This window comes from Westerdykella ornata, assembly GCF_010094085.1.
Source record: "Westerdykella ornata strain CBS 379.55 unplaced genomic scaffold EI97scaffold_8, whole genome shotgun sequence".
In the NCBI taxonomy this organism is placed as follows: domain Eukaryota; kingdom Fungi; phylum Ascomycota; class Dothideomycetes; order Pleosporales; family Sporormiaceae; genus Westerdykella; species Westerdykella ornata.
Genome location: NW_022986858.1, coordinates 28,356 through 49,660, shown reverse-complemented (window position 1 = coordinate 49,660; position 21,305 = coordinate 28,356). Strand labels below are relative to the sequence as shown.

The following is a 21,305-nucleotide window of genomic DNA, read 5'->3' as shown; positions in this document are numbered from 1 at the left end:
GACGTGCCATAGTCGTGTTTTCCTCCCATTATCCTTCCGCTTCCATCCACCGCTCGAAAAAGCCGCAGTCTAGGAGGCCATAGGAGACCAAAATTGACTCACACTTGCATCTCACGTGTCTCTGAACCCCGCTCCCCTCCTCTGGCGGTAAATACCAGCCGTCGGTCGCGATGCCTGATTCCCTGAGGTTTCCGTCGCTTTGTTTCTGCCACCCCGCTCCAGGCTGAGAGAATTGTTATCTGCTTCCTTCATGAATGACCTGAACTTATGTATTCGCAACGACCATCGCCCCCATCGCTGAAGCGATCGGTGTCTGGCGACAGCCAGAGCAGCTATGCGAGCCAGGCCACAACCGTTTCGCGCGCCAGTTCGAAATTGTTGTTTGGTGAGATCCCGCTGACGCCAGCGACCTCAATCGGAGGGAGATGTAAGCTGATCCGGCGCCCATGCGCATGCGGTCCGGCCGACGACGTTAACCATTCTCCGCAGCTCTGCGCTCCAACAGCTCCGTCTGCTGTAACTTGGTCCATACGACAAACGTCGATTTTTTGCGCTTCTGGATGAACGACAACTGTCGGGAAAATCTGCTTGCACACCTCGAGGAAGAAGACCTGCCCAACCTTCGTCTCGTTTGCCATGACTTCTCTGCGCGCGTTGCGCCTCATCTTTTTGAGTATCTCACTGTTACCTTCAAGCCATCCACCTTTACCAAACCTGCCCGCATGGAGGCACTGTCTAGGATTGGCTATCACGTGAAGACCTTGACCTTCCATATGCCTCACGACCCCAACACATTCCTTCCACCCATCATAGACCCCATCACGGGAGAAGAAAGACAATTCATCTACGAGCCTCAGCTCCAAACGGCCCCGCATATCCCTGGAAAGGAGCAGCCGCCCAAGTATGGAACCGTCGAGATGACCAACCTGCTCATCGCGCAGTATCCGCCTCTTTTCCATGCTGCGACCAATGTACCGGCATTCGTGGCTGCGTTCTCCGAGTTCATCAACCTGACCCATCTCAAGATCTCGTGCCCAGGGTACGACTATACACCCCGCTATCGTCGCACCGCGGTCGACTATGCGCTCATCTCCCTCCGCATCGCCGTGGAGCGCGCTCCTCTCTTCAGCCTGCATACCCTGTCCATGGTCCCCATCCACCCCGGCGGTTTGCTCTACCTGCACCCCATGTCCGGATTCGGCAGCACGCAGACGTCGGCCAGACGCTGGTGTCAAATCCGCAGACTCTCCATCTGCATGGATGCCATCGACCTGAGCGTAACCACTCCGCGGGTACGCGCCCACAACCTCGAGAATCTGCGCACTCTGCATGCCTATCTCCGGACCCTCTCGCGCGGCCTGACCCGTCTCTTCTTCCGCTGGAAAGGCGCACGCGGGCCCTCCCCCCTTTCCCTGGACCGCGAACCCTGCATGCAGCCCTCGCCAGAGGATCTCATGCACCCCAGCATGGCGGGCGAGGTGCGCGGACCGCGGCCCATCAAGTTCCCCCGCCTGCGCTACATGGAGCTGGAAAACGCAGTCATGGACTCGGCCCAGATATCCGATTTCATCCAAAAGCACCGCCGCTCGCTGGTGGAGTTCAACTTCGAGGACGTCAAGCTGCGCGAGGGGAACTGGGATGAGGCGCTCGAGCCGTTGACGCTGATCACGGGCAGCGATGACTGGAAGCGGAATCAGGAAGAGGTCATGGATGTGCCGATTATCCTCAGCCCCGTGGAGATTGTGGGCGATGGGACGAGGGTGATGGGGCCGTTGATGGAGGAGGAACATGTGTCAACTGGCGAGGAGGAGGAGATGGCGATGATGAAGGTGAAGCAGCACAGCCATTTCTCCAGGTGGTTGATGAAGAGCCATGCGAATAAGATGGCGACGTCGCCCGTGTTGGGGGTGCCGAGGCGGAAAGGCGCCAAGGAGACGTTCTTGGGCAGCGAGCATATGAGGCGGTTCCTGAGGGATACATTGTTCCCGAACTGGAAGTGAGGGTGCTTGATTGATATTGACGAACTACGAACTGCGAAGCTACGAAGGTTATGACGAGCACGACTATCAAGAGCGGAATGGAGTTTTCACGGTCGGGTACACGGACGGCATGGACAAGGCAGATACCCTGGGTTTGGGTGGGCGGAGCATTTTATGCGGACGGAGGATATACGCTTCAAGCGGCCGGCTTCCTCTGGCATTTCTTTTTTTCGGGTTTTATCTCTGACATCTTCTCTTCTTCTCTTCTTCTTTTCTTCATACCTTTTACATCTTTTCTCCATCCTCTCTTTTACACCCCCTTTCTCAACCGTTTATCCATTCTTACGTCTTACGTTCATGTTTATGATTGATGACGCGTCGCCTTCCCGCCCGAGGGAAAAAAAGAACAAAGAAAGAAACGGAAACCTTCCCTGATGGAAATGGGAAAATGCAGTAATGTCTGTTTTATGAGATGAGATGAGATAGCTTATGTAGTGCCCACACACACACGGGCTGATGCCCTCTTATCGGTTTCCTTGTGTTCTCTCTTTCGTAGTACTTTTCTTGAGTATATATGCGTTTTTTATGCGTAGGAGATGAATGAATGAATGATATATCTATATTTATATACGGATCTCTTGTGCGGTGCTGAATGTTGCGACAGCTGGATGTAGACATGACACCTGCTTGTAGACGGTGAGAGGAGCTAATTTGACGATTTCTCTCTGTCAAGGACGTGACACACAGAGCTAACACATCACACCGATAGGTGTTGTTTTCGTTCGAGTGCATCATTCTTGATGTCGGTAATAATAGAGAGGCACGACAGGCCACGCCGACGATCTATGGGGGATGCTACCTAGGGTAGGCGGGGAATAAATGCTTCGGTAACGGTAGATCGATAGATGAGTAAATACATGTGACTTCGGCTTCAAAAGCCTCTATCAAAAATTGGATAATTATCCTACATCGGGGCATTACAGGACGGTATGTATGTAGAAGTTTGTGTGATCTTGTGTGCTTTGGGGTAACCCCACAATCCACTAAACCCACATTGTCCCCGGTTTTTCGTCTTGAAGCCGCCTAGCGTCGCCTTTCCACGTGCCCAGTCCGTGCTCTTTTGCCTCGGCATGTGACGGCGATCTTGGCCGCTCGCATCAGCGGACATTCACATGCCTCGCCGGGAGCAACTGTAAAGCAAGGCAGGGCTCGTCTTTCAAATAGTCCCACTTTGCTCCCCTTTCTCGAGTGTCACGACAAATCCATCCATCCATCCGTCTTCAACTCAGTCAATCCCTTAAAGCCCAACTTCGCCTACCGACACCTTCAAACAATCAAGTATCGCACGAAGCAACCATGTCTCTCAAGCACGGTATGTCATCATCCATTCCTTCGCAGTAGCACAATCGCGCGACCTGCTCCACGGCTAGATATTTACGCCGTCCCCTCTCCCACCCCAATCAAACCAAAACCAAGCACCCATTCGAGTCAAAAACAAGCTAACAACCCCGCCCACCAGCCGACTTCCCCTCCTCCACCGCCTTCGACGCCATCTCCACCTCCCTCACCTCCAACCCCTCATCCCTCCAACCCCTGCTCAAATCCGCAAACGCAATCTTCGCCTTCGAACTGAAAAACCCGGCCGGCAACGTCGAGCACTGGTACATCGACCTCAAAGAGACGGGCAAAGTCGGGCGGGGCCAAACCGCGCCCGAGGGCAAGAAACCCACAGTCACATTGGTCCTGTCGGATAAGGATTTCGGCGAACTGGTGCAGGGGAAGGCGAATGCGCAGAAGTTGTTCATGGCGGGCAGGTTGAAGGTCAGGGGGGATGTGATGAAGGCGACGAAGTTGGAGCCGGTTCTTAAGAAGGCGCAGACGCAGGCTAAGTTGTAAGATGGTGTGATTGGGAAAGATGTTGGGGTTGTGTTTTGGGAGTGTATGATATGATGATGTGGTGGTGGGCATGGTGTGTTTTTTGGTCTTGGGCGATGTTGAGAGGCGGGCCCCGTTTATATGAGCGATGGTTGGGACTCCCTATACCTTGCGCATGATGAAATGCATTTCTCATGGCATGGCAACGCGTTGCTTGTGATGCCTATCTATATCAGGAAGAGCTCGATTAAACACAAGATCTGTCCATTCCTTCATAGGATCTCCCATCCCATCCTCCACCATCATGCCCTCACCCAGATCCTCAAGGCGGCGTACCAGGCTGAACACTCTCAATAGGAAACAGCCACTCCTCGTCCCTAAACACGCCGGATCCCGTCCGCATACTTTGTAACATCCGCCCCAGGACCCGCCCATCTCGACCCAATTCGTGCGCTGCGTAGATGAACCCGTGACGTACGTGTTTCTGGGGAGGATGTGTATAAGACACGGGGGCTGACCCTTAAATTTTTTTGTCACACAATCCTGACCACTCTCCTCCCCTCGCCCTGCAAGTAGACAGGCGGCTCCCCGCGACCCTCCCTCTCAAGCGTAAGGTATCCCACCCGCCGGAAACTCCCATTTCCCAATCCCGAATCCATCAGAACCAATCCAAACACCTTGCCCCATACCATGCCCTCCATATCCACCCACAGATCACCACTCGTAGCCATCGTCAGCGTCCAACAAGGTACCGGTAGAGCCGCTTCCCCTTTATTCCTCCCGCCATCAAACCGCTCCAGATCATCCCAAGTCACCCACGCACTCTCCTCAACCTGCACCCCAAATTCCGCCACGTATCCCTCGACTACCAGCTCCCCCCCAACCACCGCCCCATACGTCACCCCTTCGGCCGTGAGCACCACACCACACTCCAAAATGCTGCACAACGGCAAGATATGAAGGTACAGAGCCGAATTATCCGCGAACTTGATCCTCCCCGAGTTAGAAGCCCAGCTCCAGCTCGGTGCCTGGCTCGTAAACCGCGCCTCTCCCTCTCCCTCTCCACCCTTGCCCGATGATGGCAACGAGGTGTACCATAGGAGGTCGAATACTAGGTGTTTGCGCCACAGGCCAGCGAGGTAATCTCCACCACCGCCGTGCAAGGGCGCAAATTTCTCGGCCACGGCCGAGATTGCCGGGAGTTTGTCGCCTTGGAAGGTGAGCGCGCGGCGGGTGTAGTTCTCGACGAGGTCGTGCCAGGCGTGGTGGGTTGCGGAGTTGTGAACGTGGGCGTGAGCGGTAGCGGCCTGAAGAGAGTCCAGGTACGGTCTGGTGACGTAGCCTGAATACTGGTCCCAGTAGTAGTATATTTTGTTTTGGAGCGTAGCGGAGGAGAAGGACGGAGAGGAGTCTGACGCACCGTCGTCATCGTCGATGCTGCCGAGGCCTTTTGGCAGTCCGCCGTGCCACCCGGTGCATGCGCATTTCCAGACGACTGCGAGGCCGGCGAATACTACGAGTCTGGGAGCAACCCAGGACTCTTGGAGTGTCCAGGCGCGGTTGTTGATCGGCTGGCTGATGTGGTCGCTAAATTCTAGAGTTTCTTCCTGATTGCCGACGACGAGTGTGCCGATTTGGTTGTTGTTGATGCGCACGCTCAATTGCCGTGGGCTGCGAGAATCTAGACGGGGGTCTAGGAAACCCTCATTGCAGGAGCTTGCGCTGCCTGCTGAGATTGTGACGAACGAGTTCTCGTAGATGCGGAGCATCCGGGGCAGCTCCCGGTTCTTGTCCTCGAGATCGTCCTGGATGATGCAGAGGGAATCGATCCATATGTACCGGAGACCGAGGCGCCTGGTTACTTCGAACGCGTCGAGTATGGTCCTGGGCAGGTTGGAATAGGGGAGCGTCGTTGAGTAATCCGCGAATGAGTCCGTGACGGTTTGGAAGGGCTGTGGACCACCCCAGCAGTAGCTGAGCGTGGCATAGCTTCCCGTCTCACCCCCCGTGGTGCGGAGACGCGCAGACTTGGGGGCGTCCGGCGGCGAGACTTCAACCAGTCTGGTGGGCAGCTCAACTGACTCGTTTTCAGGGCATCGCTTGTGTTTTGCAACGCACTCATTCAGCCATTGCCGCACGTTTTCGAGACGCTCCAGTGATCCGATATCTGCAAGCGATACTCGCGGGATGGGGAGCTTCGCAGCTGGATCCTCTGGCGTGTTTGTTAGCAAAGTGCTGTGCTGTCAAAAGTTGTAGCTGCTTACCACAAGTGGTCCACACGTACCATTTCAATTCTCGGTCATTCCACTGCTCCTGGCGACTCGGCACGAGACTCACCTGGCGGCTTTCTTCGTCATACTCGAAGTGGAAGTCAAGCTCTTCGTCTTCTGGAGGCCACCATGGAGGCCGCCGCCCACTGTTGAAGTACTCCTCAGTGAAGTCGACGGCCCCTTCTTCATCTTGTTCGCTTGGAACACAGCTTTCGTCGTTGCTGAGAATCCATTGACAGATCTCGCAACCGCCTCTGCAAGCCTTCTCGACATCTTTTCGCAGTTTTTGAAAGTAGAACGCGTCGGGGCCAAAGATGGCATGATCGCTCTCGTCTTCCGAGTTCGTGCCAAAAAGCCGTATCGGCCTTCCCTGGGACGTTTGTAGGTGGGGTTTCTCTTTGGGCGGCGGGTTGAAGAGCTGCTGACAGGCTGTGCAGAGAGTCAGGGGAGGAAATTGGTCAAGTGCGGGCATTTTGGTAGCAGGAGGAAATAATCCGAGTCCGATGATACATCTCCGGGTGGCAGTTGATTGCGGGCGGCAGATGAATATATTGAGATTGGCGACCACAACGGGAGTGTTATTACATTCAGGATCTCGGTGAGCACGAAAGCCAGCGAGCTGGGCTCAGCTGGCTACCCTAGAATCCGGGGGTTCGTAACCCGCACTTCTGTGCTATCCACCTGCACCTCAGACGCACTGGGCGATGCACCTGGGTGCTGGCTGGTCGCTTGGCGTCTGGAGTGAACATTTGGGTTCAATATATTGCGTTGATTCCAAAGATTGGGGTTCTCCGCTGTTGTCCTGTTTTTCAGTTGGATCGCAAAGGTGGGGGGTCGATGGCCTCAACCGATGATTCGCTTTTGGAACTATCGTTTCCAGCGGGCTGAAAAAGCCGCCCGACATATCCGCGAACTAGAATACCTCTTTACAACACCTCCGACATCGCCGTCTGCTTCTCACTACGTAGTCTTACCACATGGATGAAAGAAGGAAGGCGAGTAATTGATGGTGGAACTATAACAAGCGCATCATGATCTCTTATGAGCCGGTCAAGCGGCCGATTCCTGCCAAGTAAACCATCTTGGCGCATCTAGTCCCAATTCGGTGCGAGCTCATGGAGAGGTGAATGGGGGGACGGAGGAAGTGTCCTCCTGGCAAAAGATCTTTTATCCAAGCATGATCCCCTGTCTACAAAACTATGGCTATAGTCAACACAATTCGATGGGACGGTGTTCAACAAGCGGCTTCGAAAAGTGTAAACTTGAGATGTCACCTAGGTTTAAACAGGATCTCACTCGGAGACAGTCTCGGGGAATTAAAAGCCAAGAGCAGGTGGAGAAACGCAGAATCAATTAATGTCAATCAACACATCACAAAAATCATGTGAGAGACTCCATATCGTTGGCACGAGACATGCAATCCTTCCATTGTCTCGCCTCCCCTATACGCAAGGGGCAGAGGCGAGCCAACTATATATCTAAGCATGCGTGCATTGAAGCAGAGCAGATATCAGGCTTCCCACGGGCAGCGATATCTCTTGACCTTAAAAACGCAAGAAAGGCCCCTGCATTTCCCCCAACTTCCCATTCACGGTTCCAGTACCGGCAGCAATAATTCAAAAATTTCATCCCGTCGCGTCTAATCCAAAGAGTGTGTTTGCTCGTAACGAGCAAAAGAAGAAGAGAGGCCATGACATCGTAACGTTGAAAACTAAAAAGAAGAAACCAAAAAGTAAGCCCCGGAGGCTAATAAATCTTTAAATATAAACAGAAAAGAATGGAAAAGTCGAATTCGAAAGAAGTATTGTCACAAATGGTCGAGATACAGGTTGTCCGCTATTGCGCACTTCAAGAGCGGATGATGACGCCCTGGCGGCGGGTCGTCTTGGCCGCGTAGTCGTGGCAGTACTCGTCCTCGGAGGAGCAGTCCTCGGAGTCGTCGCTGGAGCCGCAGCGGGCGCCGCCGCAGTCGAGCTTGACGCGGTCGCCCGAGCGGGTGATGCCGTAGCGCTCGCACGTGCAGCAGCTGGAGGAGCTGCTGATGCTCGAGGGGGAGGAGCTGTTGGACGAGCGCGACGTCAGCGACGGCACGTCGGATTCGTCGTCCGAGTCGATGTACGAGTCGGAGTCGGAGTCGTCGGAGATGGACTGGTTGGCGAGGCGGCTCGTCAGGGCCTCGAGCGTCGCCTTGTCGTACTGCGTGTTGATGACCTGGCGAGTCTCGTGCGGGCGCTGGGGACGCGGAGCAGCGATCCTCGAGGGGGAGAGGGCACGCCCCTTGGGGATGGAGGAACTGCTGATGCGACGGGAATCGCGCTGCGACGAACGGGACGAGGTGGTCGTCGACGACTTCTTGGCGGGAATGTCGAGGATGTTGAGCTTGCGGCCCGTGGTCGGCTCGGTGGTGAATTCGCGGGCGGGGTCGTGCGAGACGTGGTAGCCGTCGATGATGTAGTAGTACCAGTATCGCTGGCCCTGCTTCAGAGTGGCGCCCTGGAACTTGAAGCATCCGACCCAGCCGCCGGCTTTCTTGGAATCCTTGGACAGCGGGAGTTGGCCCTGGTAGTTGTCCCAGGAGCCGAGCAAGTGCACCGTCTTGCAGTTGGCGGAAGTGCGGAGAGTGAAGTTGAGCTGGATAGCGGCCATTGTGGGGTTCTGTTCGATTTCCAAAAACTTCCGTTATATCAAAGAGGGGCTGATTTGTTTCTCTTTTCAGAGATGTCCGGCCAAACTAATGGATAGACTGAAGAAAGATTGCTGATGAAAGCGTGAGAGAGCGTGGAAAAGCGAGTTTGCGTTACTTTGCTAGTTGGTTTTTCGAAGAGTTTCGAATGATTGATGGTCGATTGAGCAAGAGAACTGAATTATGCTTGGTGTATGTGGACCGGCCACAAAGAAGTGAATTAGTGTAAATGGGGGTGGTAAGGTTGATGATGTTGGAATTAATGGCACCAGGCCTAGGGCGGAGACAGAAAGGAAGAAGGGAGAAAAAGATAGAGAGAAAAACACAATACAGCTCTGAAGACTTCACACGCTTGCTGAAGAAGAGAAGCAGAGGAGGGCGGCCAGCGGCCGTTTAAGTATTGCCTCGCACAAGGTGGGCATGCCCCCAAGGCTGGCTTACCGACTGGCATATTATTGGGTCAGCCTGCACGACGCAATGTCGGGAGAGTAGCTGGAGCCAGGCGCAGCTTGATTGCCTTGTGCAGCCCACATGCCACCTTTCGCAGAGAGCCAGGGAGGATGGGTGTGGTGAGGGGGGGTTGGTGCATCCAGTCTATCGAAAAGCTGCGAGCGCTTAGAGGTTGATGTCAGATTGGACGATGGGAGAGGCTGGTGTAGCCCAAGTTTCCTAAGCGCCCCGCTAGCTGGTCCATTGTGCTCTGTGAATGGTCCATGAAGGCGGGGGAATTCACGCGAATGCGCAGACCATGAGTGAAAACAGACGTCCAATCATGCTGTCCGCGCCGCATCCTCTGTTGATATCGCTGCCGACATGCATTGCGCGGCCATCACACTGCAGAAAACACCAAAAACAGGGCCTCAGCATGCCCGTCTGCCACTTCGAGGCATTTTAGGGCCGATATGCGAATGCCTTCTCCTTGCCCCATCGGGGATAATTTGCAGCAATTTGCATCTCGCCCAGTCCGAGCTGACATCTGCGTCCAGTGAGCGGGGAACGTCCTGGCTTCATCTGTGCACAAAAATACCCAAAGAGGGTCTCCGGCGGTTATTTTATATTGTGGCTTGCGAACTTGTACGACGGCCTGCTGACGATAGTTGATCAGTGTTGAAGGGAAGGAGAGATAGGCTTTGTGATGTGCAGAGAAGCTTGATAGCTTGCGCTGAAGAACGGACTCCCGCACATGGCAGCGGAGCAGACGGCGGTTGGAGTAGTTGTGTCATTCGAGCTGTTGGATGTGAGTGATGGTCTCGGGAACGTGTACTCCGTACCGCGTGGAGAGAGCAATGAGCCGACATCATGGGTCACAAGGCGAACACTGAATCTTCATGGAGTGGCCAGGCGGCTTACTGGTGCATAAAGGCCATCTTGCTGACTGGTCCTGGTGCCCGCATCGTACCGGCATCTTTCTTTTCAATTTGGCATGGCTTCTCCTCCAGAGCTTCTCCGTAGAGGCAGCAGTCGGAATCCCTCAGGCCCCAATGAGACGAGCCATCTGCGGCAAAGAAACGAACGATTGAAGGATTCCATATTTAAGCGCCACACCCTTGACATGCGTTGAATCGTTCATGCACTCCTTCGTAATGGACATTCCAACAACGAATTAGATTATACCGATACAAAGTCATTAGTATCATGCCCGCAGAATCAAGGCCTCCCGTATACCCGCACATTCGTCAAGACACACGACCTACTACTCAAAGCCTAGGAGATTCTGCAGCTCCTCGGGCGTCAGCGTGCTCTTCCTCCTCCTCGGGCGTCCCGATATTCGTGTCTTCGTTGGTGAGCCACGAGAACGGTGCTTGCGCTCACCCGCTTCTTCCCCACCATTTCGGCCTGCTGCCGAATCTGCGGATTTCAGTTCTTCCGCAGCGGCAGCTGCTTCCGCCTCGGCAGCTTTGAGCTTGTCATTCACTGTGAGTTTGGGGGACCGTTCGTCAGGGTGAGCATGTGGGCTCGAGAGTCGTTTCCTAGCCTGCGAGTCGTCAACAAACGGGCCTGTAGAACTTCGAGGAGAGGATGAAGGAAAAGTGACTTTGCTCGCCAGCTTCTGAAGCTGGTTCGCGGTATTGTGGCAACGTACATGGCGGGGGATTCGCGATTCCTGGCTTGCAGGCCGGGACGTTCGCTCATCCAAGGGTGAGGATGTAGCTGAAGGTGCCATATGCGTGCGTTTTATCGAACCGACACGGTCTTCTTTCGAAGGTATCTCTTTGGCGTTCTCGTTCCCGGCCTCTGATGGTGTGTTGGGAATCGACGCGGAGAAAGCAACCTTTCTCGGTGATTTCAAATGCGACTTGTTGATATTCGCTTCTTTAAGCACCGGCCGGTCATGTTGCAGCTTCAAAGTGAACATATCCGTGCGAGGATTTTTCGCCGGCACTTGGTTCGCCTCGGCTGGGAGGGGCTCTTCCACCTCCACCTCTTCATCAATATCCTCGTCCAACTCAGAGCTGGCCTCGTCGTCATCATCTTCGGAAATCACGGACACTTCCGCGTCAGTCACCGTTCCCAGGTCAGCACCAAGTCCTAGGCCCAGCTTCAACTCCTCCAGGTCTATGGTGTTCCCGCCGGCCATTTTCCTTCGCCAGCCGTCCATGAGTGCGAGTGTGTCCCTCCACCTCGACTCCATCCGATCCCACCCTGCCCTCAACTTCGCTATCTCTTCCTCTCTCGTCTCTACCTCCTCAACAGAAACGAAGTTCGGGTTTGTAAGAAGCGTTTTGAGCTTTTCCAGGACAGTGTCCATATCAGCAGCCAGACTCTCGTAGCTTGTGGGTAGTCCATGCATCATATTCTGTCTGACCGTTTCCTCCTCCTCTCCAACGGTGGAAAGATCCCCGTTTTCGTCTCGTCTTGGCCCAATGGGCAACCCCTGAAGCTCTTTCAGTGTCACAAGTGTGCTTCTCACTAGACCGATGAGGTTGTCATTCTCGTCGCTCAAGCTTTGACTTAGCTTTGTCAAGAATTCGGTCGTGTCCTGACTCAGATTGTATTCGGGGTCGTCCACATCCAAAGCATCGTCCCGAGAGGTGCCCATCCCGTTCATGGTCATAGTTCCCGGATTGATTGTGATGCTAGCTCCTACAAGACCACTTCTGTTCCCGCGCTGCTGGCCCGTCAAATGATTTTTCAGCCTTTGTATCTGAATGTCGCGCTTCCGTATGTCATTCGCGCAGCTCGTGCGCACTTGCTGGACAGTTGTCTTCAGCCGGAGCATTTCTTCGCGCAAGCTTCGCGCGGATGATTCGGCGGTTCGTAGAGCAGCGCGGGCAGATCGTTCTTGGGATTGGGCGAGGGAGAGCTGGCGCGCAAGGTCTTCATTGCGAGTTTGGAGCTTCTCGAGAGCGGACGTCTGGCGGGTGCTTTCGCTGCGAAGGGCGCGGAGGGTACTCGCTAGGGATTCGCGGTGTGCTTGGTCGCGCTGGCACGGTATTCATCAGTTCTACGTTGTCTAGTCCGTTCAAGTGCTTGCAACACACATCTCGTTTCAGTATCAGGTCGTGCACCAAGTTGATGATGTGCGCCATTGTTGCCTCCTTTCCGCCCTCTCCGCGCGATGGATGCGCAAATTCGATCGGCTTGCCATCGCGCAGTAGTCCCCGTGCAAGCAATAAGTTGTTGATATACGTTGAGGCCGTCTTCAGATTGAGCGGTTCCATTTTTTGCTCCATTTTTGCGAGCGACAGAGGTGTAGTCGGCTTCCAAGCTTGTTTGCGCGGTGTAAACAATCATACGTCGAGGTTGCACCCAATCGGACTGCTGGACAACCGACGCTAGCCAGGAACAGTTAGTCTTTGGTGTTATCGATATCACCACCAGAATGCGTACACCACCATCGATGGAATATATATCTTCAATTCATGAAATTTGCATGTGTCTTTGCGGCTAGGTTAAGCCGAAACCATGTCCTTGTCAACATACAACCACTTCTGCCGACCTCCAACCCACTATTCCAAATACTGTGAGATACTTTTCTGCACTATATAGTTCCCAATTAATTGCCCTTCAACATCGAACGTTAAGCCCTCATGGCGCGGTGACTCTGTGGTTGGGCGTGCCACCTTGTAGCGTAGTGAGTTGTGAGGGTTCGAATCGCCCAGTGGACAAAAAAAGAGATGGTGGTGCCTTTCTTCTCACCGTGATGAGGTTTTTTGGTTATTTCGTTTGCTCCTCCCTCCGGAGGCCACGTGACTTCTGCTACACATGCGGGTTCCAAGGTTTTTTTTTGGGCGCCTGCGTGCCCAGGTGGCCTGATGTGCTAAAATCCACGTGCACATAGGCTCCGTAGCCAAATAAGGCTTGTAGTATTCCTTCTGGACTTGTTCCTAATAAAACGAATCCTGCTGGACGCTTCTTATGCAGTAGAGGCCGCAACACACCGATACCAGTCACTCCACAGTACAATTCAGTTCTTCACAAACTTGAACGACCGCCGGTTGTTGCGGATCGTGAAACACCTGGAGCAAAAGGCATTCCTCCACGCTCTCTGGGGCGACGGTGAGTTTGACGTGCACCGATAGACCGGTTTCGGTTGATGCCATAGTAGTTTGAAAGGCGAGAAGGCGACAGTATAGTTGACCATAGATGGGAATATGACTATCTACGGTGTGAGGAGAAGGCAAAAGTAGTCACGGTATTTATATATAAGAGATGGGCGCCTGCTCAGTTGCGGGTAGCGGGCATGCCGAACCCATGAAGCTTTGCCGCAGTTGATATGATCCTCACTGCCAGCTGGGCCAGGGCAGGGCGTTCAACTTGGACGCACAAGTCGCATGACGAAGATTAGGTGACTGGCTCGCTCTGGTCCTTAACAGCTTGTAGCCGCGGATCGGGCTTCGGCATTAACGGTTTACACCACCAATACGGGGAGCCAGCCTTACCAACCATATGACAACAGGGGTATAGTGATCACGAGCCCATAGTTGTAGGTGAACTACCTAGCCCCTTAGCACGGCCGATTTCCACAAGCCGTCGGATCCCTGCACAGGCGTCTGGCTAGAATGGTAACGTACCCAACAAGCCAAACTAACGACCATAGGACGCATCTTTTGAGAGGACATCAGCTCAGCTGATCCAAATGCTGACGTCTGTAGTCTGCCATGCAGGAAAAAGCGGCGATGCGACTACGCCGTACAACGTAGACGTTACAGACCCCTTCTATCGCTTCCTTGAGAGAGTTGCAACGACCACGGCTCGCACATGCTGTGAATGATCGCAGCAGGATAGAAGCTCGTTTCGCAGGGCCGCAGACTTGTAGCAGGAAGGGAGAAGGCGCATTGGCTATTTCCACAATGTAATGAAATTTCCAGGGAAAGACACAGGAGACTTATATACAGCATGTTCAGGTGCTCAATGCCTCCAGTACACTGGCTCGCCCTCTGCCCTAGCCTGTTGTTGTTAGAGACGACGCATCCATTGGGCGGAATACTTACCCTCACTGCTCGTGGGCCGCCCAATTCTTCTTCCAGGCCACCCTCATATGCCTTTGGAACGGTGATCTTGTCCGGGTACCACAACTTGACGATGCCACACAGCCCTAGAACGCTAACAACGAAAGTCCCCAACAATACACCACCCCAGCCCGGCGTGAAGTGATCATAGTCATGCAGCGCCAGAGCTCCAAGAATATCGTTATCCTCGTGAACGGGCTCGCCGTAGTTCCTCCGCTCCTGTTTGTCCCACCAGTCGCCATAAGGGTCGCGGTTCCCCCGCTTCTCAATGGGAGGATTAAGATAGCCGCCATTCTGCACCTGTCAGCGCAACGACTCCATTGAGAAACCAATGTCACACACCATATATGGGTCATCAATGCTTTTGGGATCCACAAGCTCCTGCACCTCGGACACTTTCGGAGTATTGGGGGAGTATGGGGTGTGCACGATCGATCGACGGGGTGCAGCCACGGCTGGTGCAAGGACGCGGGCGAGCGGGCGGCCCGCTATGAAGCGCCGTGAGAGCATGCTAAGACAATGTCAAAACTTGGGCGTGAGGAATTGGCATGGCACCTACGCTGCGACGCGACTGCGGGTAGTTTCGATATGTGCTTGCTGCGAGTGAGGTTGATGTCCGTGATGCAAGCGCGAGCTCGAATGACTAAGCAGTTCACCAAGATGCCAAGCCATCTCACCTTCCAAGGTTTCCTGGTTGTGACAGCCTGGAGATACAGATGCACTGGATTCAGAGATGAGACGGTGCATACCCTTGCTTATCTCTCCATTGACGGCTCAACCAGCCTCTATAAAAACTATCCAGCTAACATTCAACGACGTACAAAGTATGGTAATGGAATGGAAAGCTGAGGTTCAATTGTGGAGGAGGGGCTAGCGCGCCTTGGCATGTCCCGCTAAACCAACCACGACTTGGGGCGCGTTGCGTTTTCGCCCAGGGAGATCACCGACATCCCAAAATCTAGAAAATCAACCATAACAATCCACCACGACCCGTAAACCCGAATCTGAACACGTCACAGCCACGGGTGGTGCTTGCGCTATACATTGATACCGCATTTGGACCGATAGGGCTTCATTCCAGCGCGCTGCAGGTGGTCCCCCTCACTTAGGCACCCTCAAGTTGACGCTGCAAGTCTCTGGCAACGCTGCAGCACTGCTTGCAGAGTTCCATTAGGGCGGACTGGCGTGAATCAGGGGCCTGTACGGTGTGGGCTGCTGGTATGTGAATGGATATGGGAGCAGATGTTGAGATCGTCACCCGCGACGATGTTCAAGCAGTTCCGCCTTCCGACGCCGACGTTTCCGCCAACCAGGCCGCCACCGCGCCCAACGGCACCCCTTACGATACCGCCAACGACGATATAACCACGGTCAAGCTCGAGCCGAACGATGGAACACCCGCCCGCAATGGCGACGAGGTTATCGCCAACCAGCGACCTGCGAAGCGGCGGAGGCTCGATGACACAGCACCGCGCAGGTCCGCGTCACGCGCCGCGTCGCCGCCTTGGAAGTCTTTCCTCGCAGAAGGTCCAACCACTATCATAACGGACGACGGTATTAGGAAGTCGGGCAGAGTGAACAGTCAAGCTCCTCCGCCATCAACACCAACGCCTGCGAGACGAAACGCGCATAATGCCGGCAAGTCGACTCAAACAAATGGGGCGGCAAAGAACAGTGCCAGGCAACAGAAATCGAAAGCCGCATCCGGCGCAGGAAATATGGTGAAAACTCGGCCTACAGGAGGAAACGTGAGGAAGCTGCCAGCGACCCAGAGCTCGCCTCCTACGAGGAAGTCCGAACGCCAGAGAAGGCCATCCGCAGCGGCTGCCGCAGGTCTTGCATCTCCAAGAATTCCCCTTACGCCGGAAACTACACGAAATCGCCCTGGAAGGCCCCGAAAGCAACCGCAGCCGTTCGGTTCTGCTGCCACTGATGACGTTCATAGCACGCCTAAGCAGTCCTTCGATCCAACCTCTGATGGTTCGGCGCCTCGCCTCAGAATTCGCTTTCGCAAGCCCGATCCACCAAGCCGGCATCCCCACCATGCCCCCGCCCTAGCCAAGTTTGCGTCATTCGATGATTGGCTGCGGAATGATGATCCGCTTGAAGGGGAGGAGTCGCAAAGGATAACGCACGATAAAGCGGAGGAGGAGGCTCGGCGCCGCTTGAGGATTGTAGACGCTGCAGAAAGAGGTGTCCTCAGTCAGGCACAGTGCAGCATCTACCTTCCTGAGCCGGCTGAGGAACCGCCTCCTCACTACGGTCATTGGGATCACGTCGTTTCACACGCTCTGAAGTTCAATAAGCTATTGAGAGAGGAGCAGATGAGACATCGGAAGAACGCTAAGCTACTGGCTCGAGAGGCCTTCGACTATTGGAAGGAGAAGTACAAGACCAAGTCTCGAGAAGAGATTGAGCAGGAAGAGAGGGACCGTGTAGTGCTTCGGTACAAGCAACTGGTCAAAGACCTCAAGGATGCCTGGGCAAATGTCCGACTCGAAGTGGATAAAGAGCGTTTTGCTAGGTGGGAGGAGGAACAAGTTCGCCTCGGCCATAAAGCCATGGACCACATGTTCGATAAGGCGCGAGAGGTTCTCGGGAGAGGCATAGTTGACTCAGCATCATCTATGGTCAGCGAGGATCAAGATTCGGAATCCGAAGACGACTCTGTGGTCTACGCCTCCGACAATTCCGACGAGTCGAACGATGAAAACATGTCCTCAACCGCCGAAAGCGACTCCGATCAGGGTTCCGCTGACGAGGACGCAAACCTCACCACTGAACAGCTCCGCGAAAAGTATGGTCAACTTCCTGATATTTCCCATGCCAGTTCCGACGAGGATGACGAGTCTGAGGCTGAGAGCGCGGAGGACGACGGTGCAGAGCGTACACCTGAACCTACCCCAGATCCCGACATAGCAATGGAAGACAGCGGCGATGCGCCCAATGGTGCACACACTAATGGCTTTCACGTTGCTGAGGATGAAAAGCCTGACGGCATAGATCCCGCAACTGTCGAACTCGAAGAGGTCGACGATATTTTGTTGGATTCTGATGAAGGCGAAAGCATCAAGTCCGAATCAGGAAGTGAAGAGTGGTCCAGTGATGCGGAGACAGACGAAGAAGAACGGTCAAATTCTGGCTCTGAAGATGGCGATGACCTTGGTGTTATGGGTTTTCTAACCTCCAGCGAGATCAAGAAGTTGAAGGAAGCTGAAGCAGCAAAAGTCAGAGCTGATGAAGACAATGTCATGACCGAAGCATCACCCGTCGTTGAAGCGAACCCCAGTACGCCCCTGGAGGAGCATTCCTTGGATATGAAAGTCGACGATTCTGCCAATCTGGATGAGCCACCTGATGCAGAGCACACCGTCCACCATACTTCAACAATGTCTAAGCACTTGATAGAGGAGACGGAGCCACAGGCCCCTGAGAAGCTTGCACCAGATAAGACTGTATCACGCAGCAGATCACGTCATACGTCCTCCCCACCTCGGACGGAGATACCTTCGCTCCTTCGTGGGACGCTTCGGGAGTACCAGCACGATGGACTTGATTGGCTAGTCAATCGCTACGATTCAGACTCAAATGGAGCAATTCTGGCCGACGAGATGGGTCTTGGAAAAACAATTCAGACCATAGCTCTTCTTGCATATATTGCTGTCAATCGCGGAAAATGGGGTCCACATCTTGTGGTCGTACCAACCAGCGTCATGCTCAATTGGGAAATGGAATTCAAGAAGTGGTGTCCTGGCTTCAAAATCCTAACATACTACGGAGACGTCAACGAACGGAAGAGGAAACGAATCGGTTGGCGTAACGCTGGGCGAGACATGTATAACGTCGTAATCACGTCCTATCAACTCGTCCTCCAAGACGCTGCGGCATTCAAACAGCGCAGTTGGCAGTACCTGATCTTAGACGAAGCACACAACATCAAGAACTTCAAATCCCAGCGTTGGCAGACCATGCTGACCCTCAGGACTGAACGCAGGCTGCTTCTGACCGGAACTCCGCTGCAGAATAATGTCGACGAGCTTTGGTCTTTACTGTACTTTACCATGCCCGGAGACGGTCGTATTGCCGGTTTCGAGGAATTCATGATGGCTTTGAAGAACCCGACGACCCAGATCCTGGAACAAGGCCGGCAACAGCTTGACGAACAGGGCCAGAAGTTGGTCAAGAAGATGCATGAGGTCCTGCGGCCCTACCTGTTGCGACGGTTGAAAGCGGATGTTGAGAAACAGATGCCCGCGAAATACGAGCATGTTGTGTATTGCAAACTCTCGAAGCGCCAGCGCCAACTTTATGATGGCTTCATGGGCCGGGCATCTACCAAGCAAATCCTTGCGTCCGGCAACTATATGTCTATCATCAATTGCCTCATGTCTCTCCGGAAAGTCTGCAATCATCCGGATCTTTTTGAGACAAGATCTATCGTAACTTCCATGGCGATGCGACAGTCTGTACCAGGAGCATATACGATCAAGGACTTGCTCGTACGGAAACGATTACAGGAGAGGATGGACGAGGAGGTCAATCTGGATGCTCTCAACCTTGTGTTTGCGCATCGAGAGCGTACTTCTATGCTCCATGCGCGTCGTGCGCAGCAGATTAGGGCGACACGTCCTCTGCAAGACCTCGTCGAGCGGCAAACTCGTCGTTTGAACACACCAGTCGCGCCTTCAAGTTCGGTCATGGAAAGAGCACTCTCGGCTTTTGAGAGACGGACAAACATAGCTGTGAAGGACCATCTTGAATCGTGCTTGCGGCTCACTCAATCTCGCACCCAGCTCCTACCAATATACGGCAAGGGTCTCATTGACCTGATCACCGAAGATTATCAAGACTTCAGGTTTGGGGCTTACGAGCATGGCTACACTGTTAGAACGATCGAGACCACCCAATCTAAAGGCCAGGGCCTTCAGACCGTATCTTCCATGATCCAGCAGGTGATCACTCAGCCGCGCAAGAAGCTGCGATATGGGTTCCGTGCACCCCGAAGCCCCAGTCAAGCAGGGCAATGGAACTTCAACCAGATCTCGCTATTCAAGTCTCTGATACCAACTTTGGAGGAACGAGCCGAATCCCTTGAGCAAACGATCGCCCAGTTCACTTGCGTAACTCCCGCCGTTTACGCCGAGGACGTTGTCAGATTCACAGTCTCCGAGCCTATCATCGACCTAGTAAGATCGTCGCCCATTGTACGAACCAGTGACCCTTTCCATGAACCGCGAATCCGTCAGTCAATCGCGTTCCCAGACAAGCGCCTTCTGCAGTACGATTGTGGCAAGCTCCAGCGTCTGGCTGTGTTGCTTCGGACATTGCAGGCCGGCGGGCATCGCGCCCTGATATTTACCCAGATGACCAAGGTCCTCGATATCTTGGAGCAGTTCTTGAACATCCACGGGCATCGATACTTGCGTCTTGACGGAGCCACCAAGGTCGAGCAGCGCCAGATCTTGACGGACCGTTTCAACAATGACCCTCGCATTTTCTGCTTCATCCTTTCTTCCCGCTCCGGTGGTCTGGGGATCAACCTCACAGGCGCCGACACCGTCATCTTCTACGACTTGGACTGGAACCCAGCTATGGACAAGCAATGTCAAGACCGCAGCCACCGCATCGGCCAAACCCGCGAAGTCCACATCTACAAATTCGTCAGCGAATACACGATTGAAGCCAACATCCTCCGCAAGTCCAACCAGAAGCGGCTTCTCGACGACGTCATCATCCAGAAGGGAGACTTCACAACGGACTACTTCAACAAGGTGAGCTGGCGCGATGCGCTCGAGGGCGAGGAGCCCGTCGACGAGGCCGGGGCTGCCATGGACCGAGTCCTGGGCGAGAAGGTGGGGCTGCTGGGAGATGCAAAGGTCATGCGTAGCGTGGAAGACACCGAGGATCAGAATGCAGCGAATGTTGCGCAAAAGGAGATTGTGGACGAGATCCATGATGACCAAGTCGATTTCAACGAGTCGTCGTCGGCTCCTACGCCGGCGAATCTCGCAACGAGGAATCCGTCTGAAGCGGTTGGTGATGTCGGTGCTGAGAAGCCTAGGGAAGATGATGGCGAGCGCAGGCATGTGGATGAGTATATGTTGGATTGGTTCCGCGAGGAGTATGGCAAGGAGCCGTATAAACCGCCGACGGATCGGCAGAGGAGGAGGAATAAGAAAGGGCAGGATCCGCATAGGACGAGGAAGAAGAAGGTGTATTAGGTGGTGGAGGTGTGGGAGGTGGCTTGGGTTCGGGTACCCCCGGAGTAAGAGGGGTTTTTTTTTTGCTGTCTGCGAAAAAGCAGTGTGTATTTGTAGCTGTGTGTTCAAGATGGTGATTCCAGCGTCTAAGAGGCATGAGAGGTGGTGTATCAGTAGTGGAAGTCATGGATAGCATTTGTGGCGTTGAAGGTTGGAGGGACTTTTGGAGGCGCCACGCGGTGGGATGGCGCTGATATGCAGGTATACAATGATGATAGAAAAGCTATTGCACATCTTGTGAATAGAGTAATGCGTTTCGTCTCACTTGTGATCTCTCTGCTTCCGGGTTTAGAAGTCATCTCAGGGAGTGTTCACCGGAGCACGAGTTCTCCTGCTCGACAGGTATATCAAGTCTCGTACTCACCGGGACTTTGGATAGCCAGAGTCTGTCTCTTGTCTGCGGTGATGCGGTACCAAACATGTTCAAAGACTTTAACGTTTACCGTACTACATGTAGCATGTACGAGGAATCGCTTTCCCTGGCGAGGCCTGCCCAAAAAGTTGTCCGTTAGGGTACCATCTGGGAGGAAGCATGGATGCGTTTACTATCATTAAGTATAAGTATAGAAACTTCCATTTTTCCAGTGTCCGTGATGTCCATGGGGTAAGCTAGGTAGTGTAAACTTTGAACTCGTTACGGACCTGAGACGTTGGACGCATATCAAAGGTCTATGCGGATGGAAGATGGGGGAGTGTTGCGCCCTGTGATAAGCAGGGTGAACCACAGTTTGTTGTGGCTTCTTCAGACGTGTACGAGGATATGGAGAAGGGTAGTCTACAGCCTC

The 21,305-nt window shown here is 53.9% G+C and overlaps 7 protein-coding genes across 7 annotated transcripts; 3 read left to right on the top strand and 4 right to left on the bottom strand.

Annotated features, from left to right (window-relative positions):
• Position 1: 1 nt before the first annotated feature.
• Positions 2-2,000, top strand: EI97DRAFT_493535 (uncharacterized protein; the record flags this gene model as incomplete). The annotated part of the gene is made up of 3 exons (XM_033802363.1): positions 2-427; positions 490-1,790; positions 1,839-2,000. The coding sequence occupies exons 1-3, from the start codon at positions 268-270 to the stop codon at positions 1,998-2,000; spliced, it is 1,623 nt and encodes a 540-aa protein (XP_033654490.1). The 5' UTR covers positions 2-267.
• A 1,186-nt stretch (positions 2,001-3,186) lies between these two features.
• EI97DRAFT_432569 (sterol-binding-like protein) lies at positions 3,187-3,902 on the top strand. The gene is made up of 2 exons (XM_033798194.1): positions 3,187-3,351; positions 3,499-3,902. The coding sequence occupies exons 1-2, from the start codon at positions 3,336-3,338 to the stop codon at positions 3,873-3,875; spliced, it is 393 nt and encodes a 130-aa protein (XP_033654489.1). The 5' UTR covers positions 3,187-3,335; the 3' UTR covers positions 3,876-3,902.
• Positions 3,903-4,717: 815 nt separating this feature from the next.
• On the bottom strand, positions 4,718-6,067 carry EI97DRAFT_348294 (HET-domain-containing protein; the record flags this gene model as incomplete). The annotated part of the gene is made up of 2 exons (XM_033794812.1): positions 4,718-5,183; positions 5,271-6,067. Coding segments are annotated over 2 exons (1,263 nt in total), but the record flags the coding sequence as incomplete, so codon positions are not given.
• A 1,788-nt stretch (positions 6,068-7,855) lies between these two features.
• Positions 7,856-8,903, bottom strand: EI97DRAFT_303942 (uncharacterized protein). Its single transcript, XM_033794548.1, has one exon. The coding sequence runs from the start codon at positions 8,768-8,770 to the stop codon at positions 7,973-7,975; it is 798 nt and encodes a 265-aa protein (XP_033654487.1). The 5' UTR covers positions 8,771-8,903; the 3' UTR covers positions 7,856-7,972.
• A 1,266-nt stretch (positions 8,904-10,169) lies between these two features.
• On the bottom strand, positions 10,170-12,508 carry EI97DRAFT_432566 (uncharacterized protein). Its single transcript, XM_033798193.1, has 3 exons — positions 12,290-12,508; positions 10,891-12,231; positions 10,170-10,782 (listed from the first exon to the last, which is right to left on the bottom strand). Exons 1-3 carry the CDS (start codon positions 12,479-12,481, stop codon positions 10,501-10,503), a joined length of 1,815 nt encoding a protein of 604 aa, XP_033654486.1. The 5' UTR covers positions 12,482-12,508; the 3' UTR covers positions 10,170-10,500.
• A 1,206-nt stretch (positions 12,509-13,714) lies between these two features.
• On the bottom strand, positions 13,715-15,084 carry EI97DRAFT_432565 (uncharacterized protein). Its single transcript, XM_033798192.1, has 4 exons — positions 14,820-15,084; positions 14,603-14,771; positions 14,243-14,554; positions 13,715-14,198 (listed from the first exon to the last, which is right to left on the bottom strand). The coding sequence occupies exons 2-4, from the start codon at positions 14,768-14,770 to the stop codon at positions 14,160-14,162; spliced, it is 519 nt and encodes a 172-aa protein (XP_033654485.1). The 5' UTR covers position 14,771; positions 14,820-15,084; the 3' UTR covers positions 13,715-14,159.
• A 606-nt stretch (positions 15,085-15,690) lies between these two features.
• EI97DRAFT_364445 (uncharacterized protein) lies at positions 15,691-20,439 on the top strand (the record flags this gene model as incomplete). Its single annotated transcript, XM_033795005.1, has 1 exon — positions 15,691-20,439. A coding segment is annotated over one exon (4,749 nt), but the record flags the coding sequence as incomplete, so codon positions are not given.
• Positions 20,440-21,305: the final 866 nt, after the last annotated feature.

Excerpts from the sequence above, each read along its gene's own strand:
- EI97DRAFT_303942 (XM_033794548.1), bottom strand. The coding sequence starts at position 8,770 with ATGGCCGCTATCCAGCTCAACTTCACTCTCCGCACTTCCGCCAACTGC.
- EI97DRAFT_432566 (XM_033798193.1), bottom strand. The coding sequence starts at position 12,481 with ATGGAGCAAAAAATGGAACCGCTCAATCTGAAGACGGCCTCAACGTAT. Across the intron at positions 12,232-12,289 it reads ACCTGATACTGAAACGAGAT|CGCGACCAAGCACACCGCGA; the intron begins GTGTGTTGCAAG and ends ATACCGTGCCAG. Across the intron at positions 10,783-10,890 it reads AATCGCGAATCCCCCGCCAT|GCTAGGAAACGACTCTCGAG; the intron begins GTACGTTGCCAC and ends GACGACTCGCAG.
- EI97DRAFT_432565 (XM_033798192.1), bottom strand. The coding sequence starts at position 14,770 with ATGCTCTCACGGCGCTTCATAGCGGGCCGCCCGCTCGCCCGCGTCCTT. Across the intron at positions 14,555-14,602 it reads GCATTGATGACCCATATATG|AATGGCGGCTATCTTAATCC; the intron begins GTGTGTGACATT and ends TGACAGGTGCAG. Across the intron at positions 14,199-14,242 it reads GCGGCCCACGAGCAGTGAGG|GCTAGGGCAGAGGGCGAGCC; the intron begins GTAAGTATTCCG and ends TAACAACAACAG.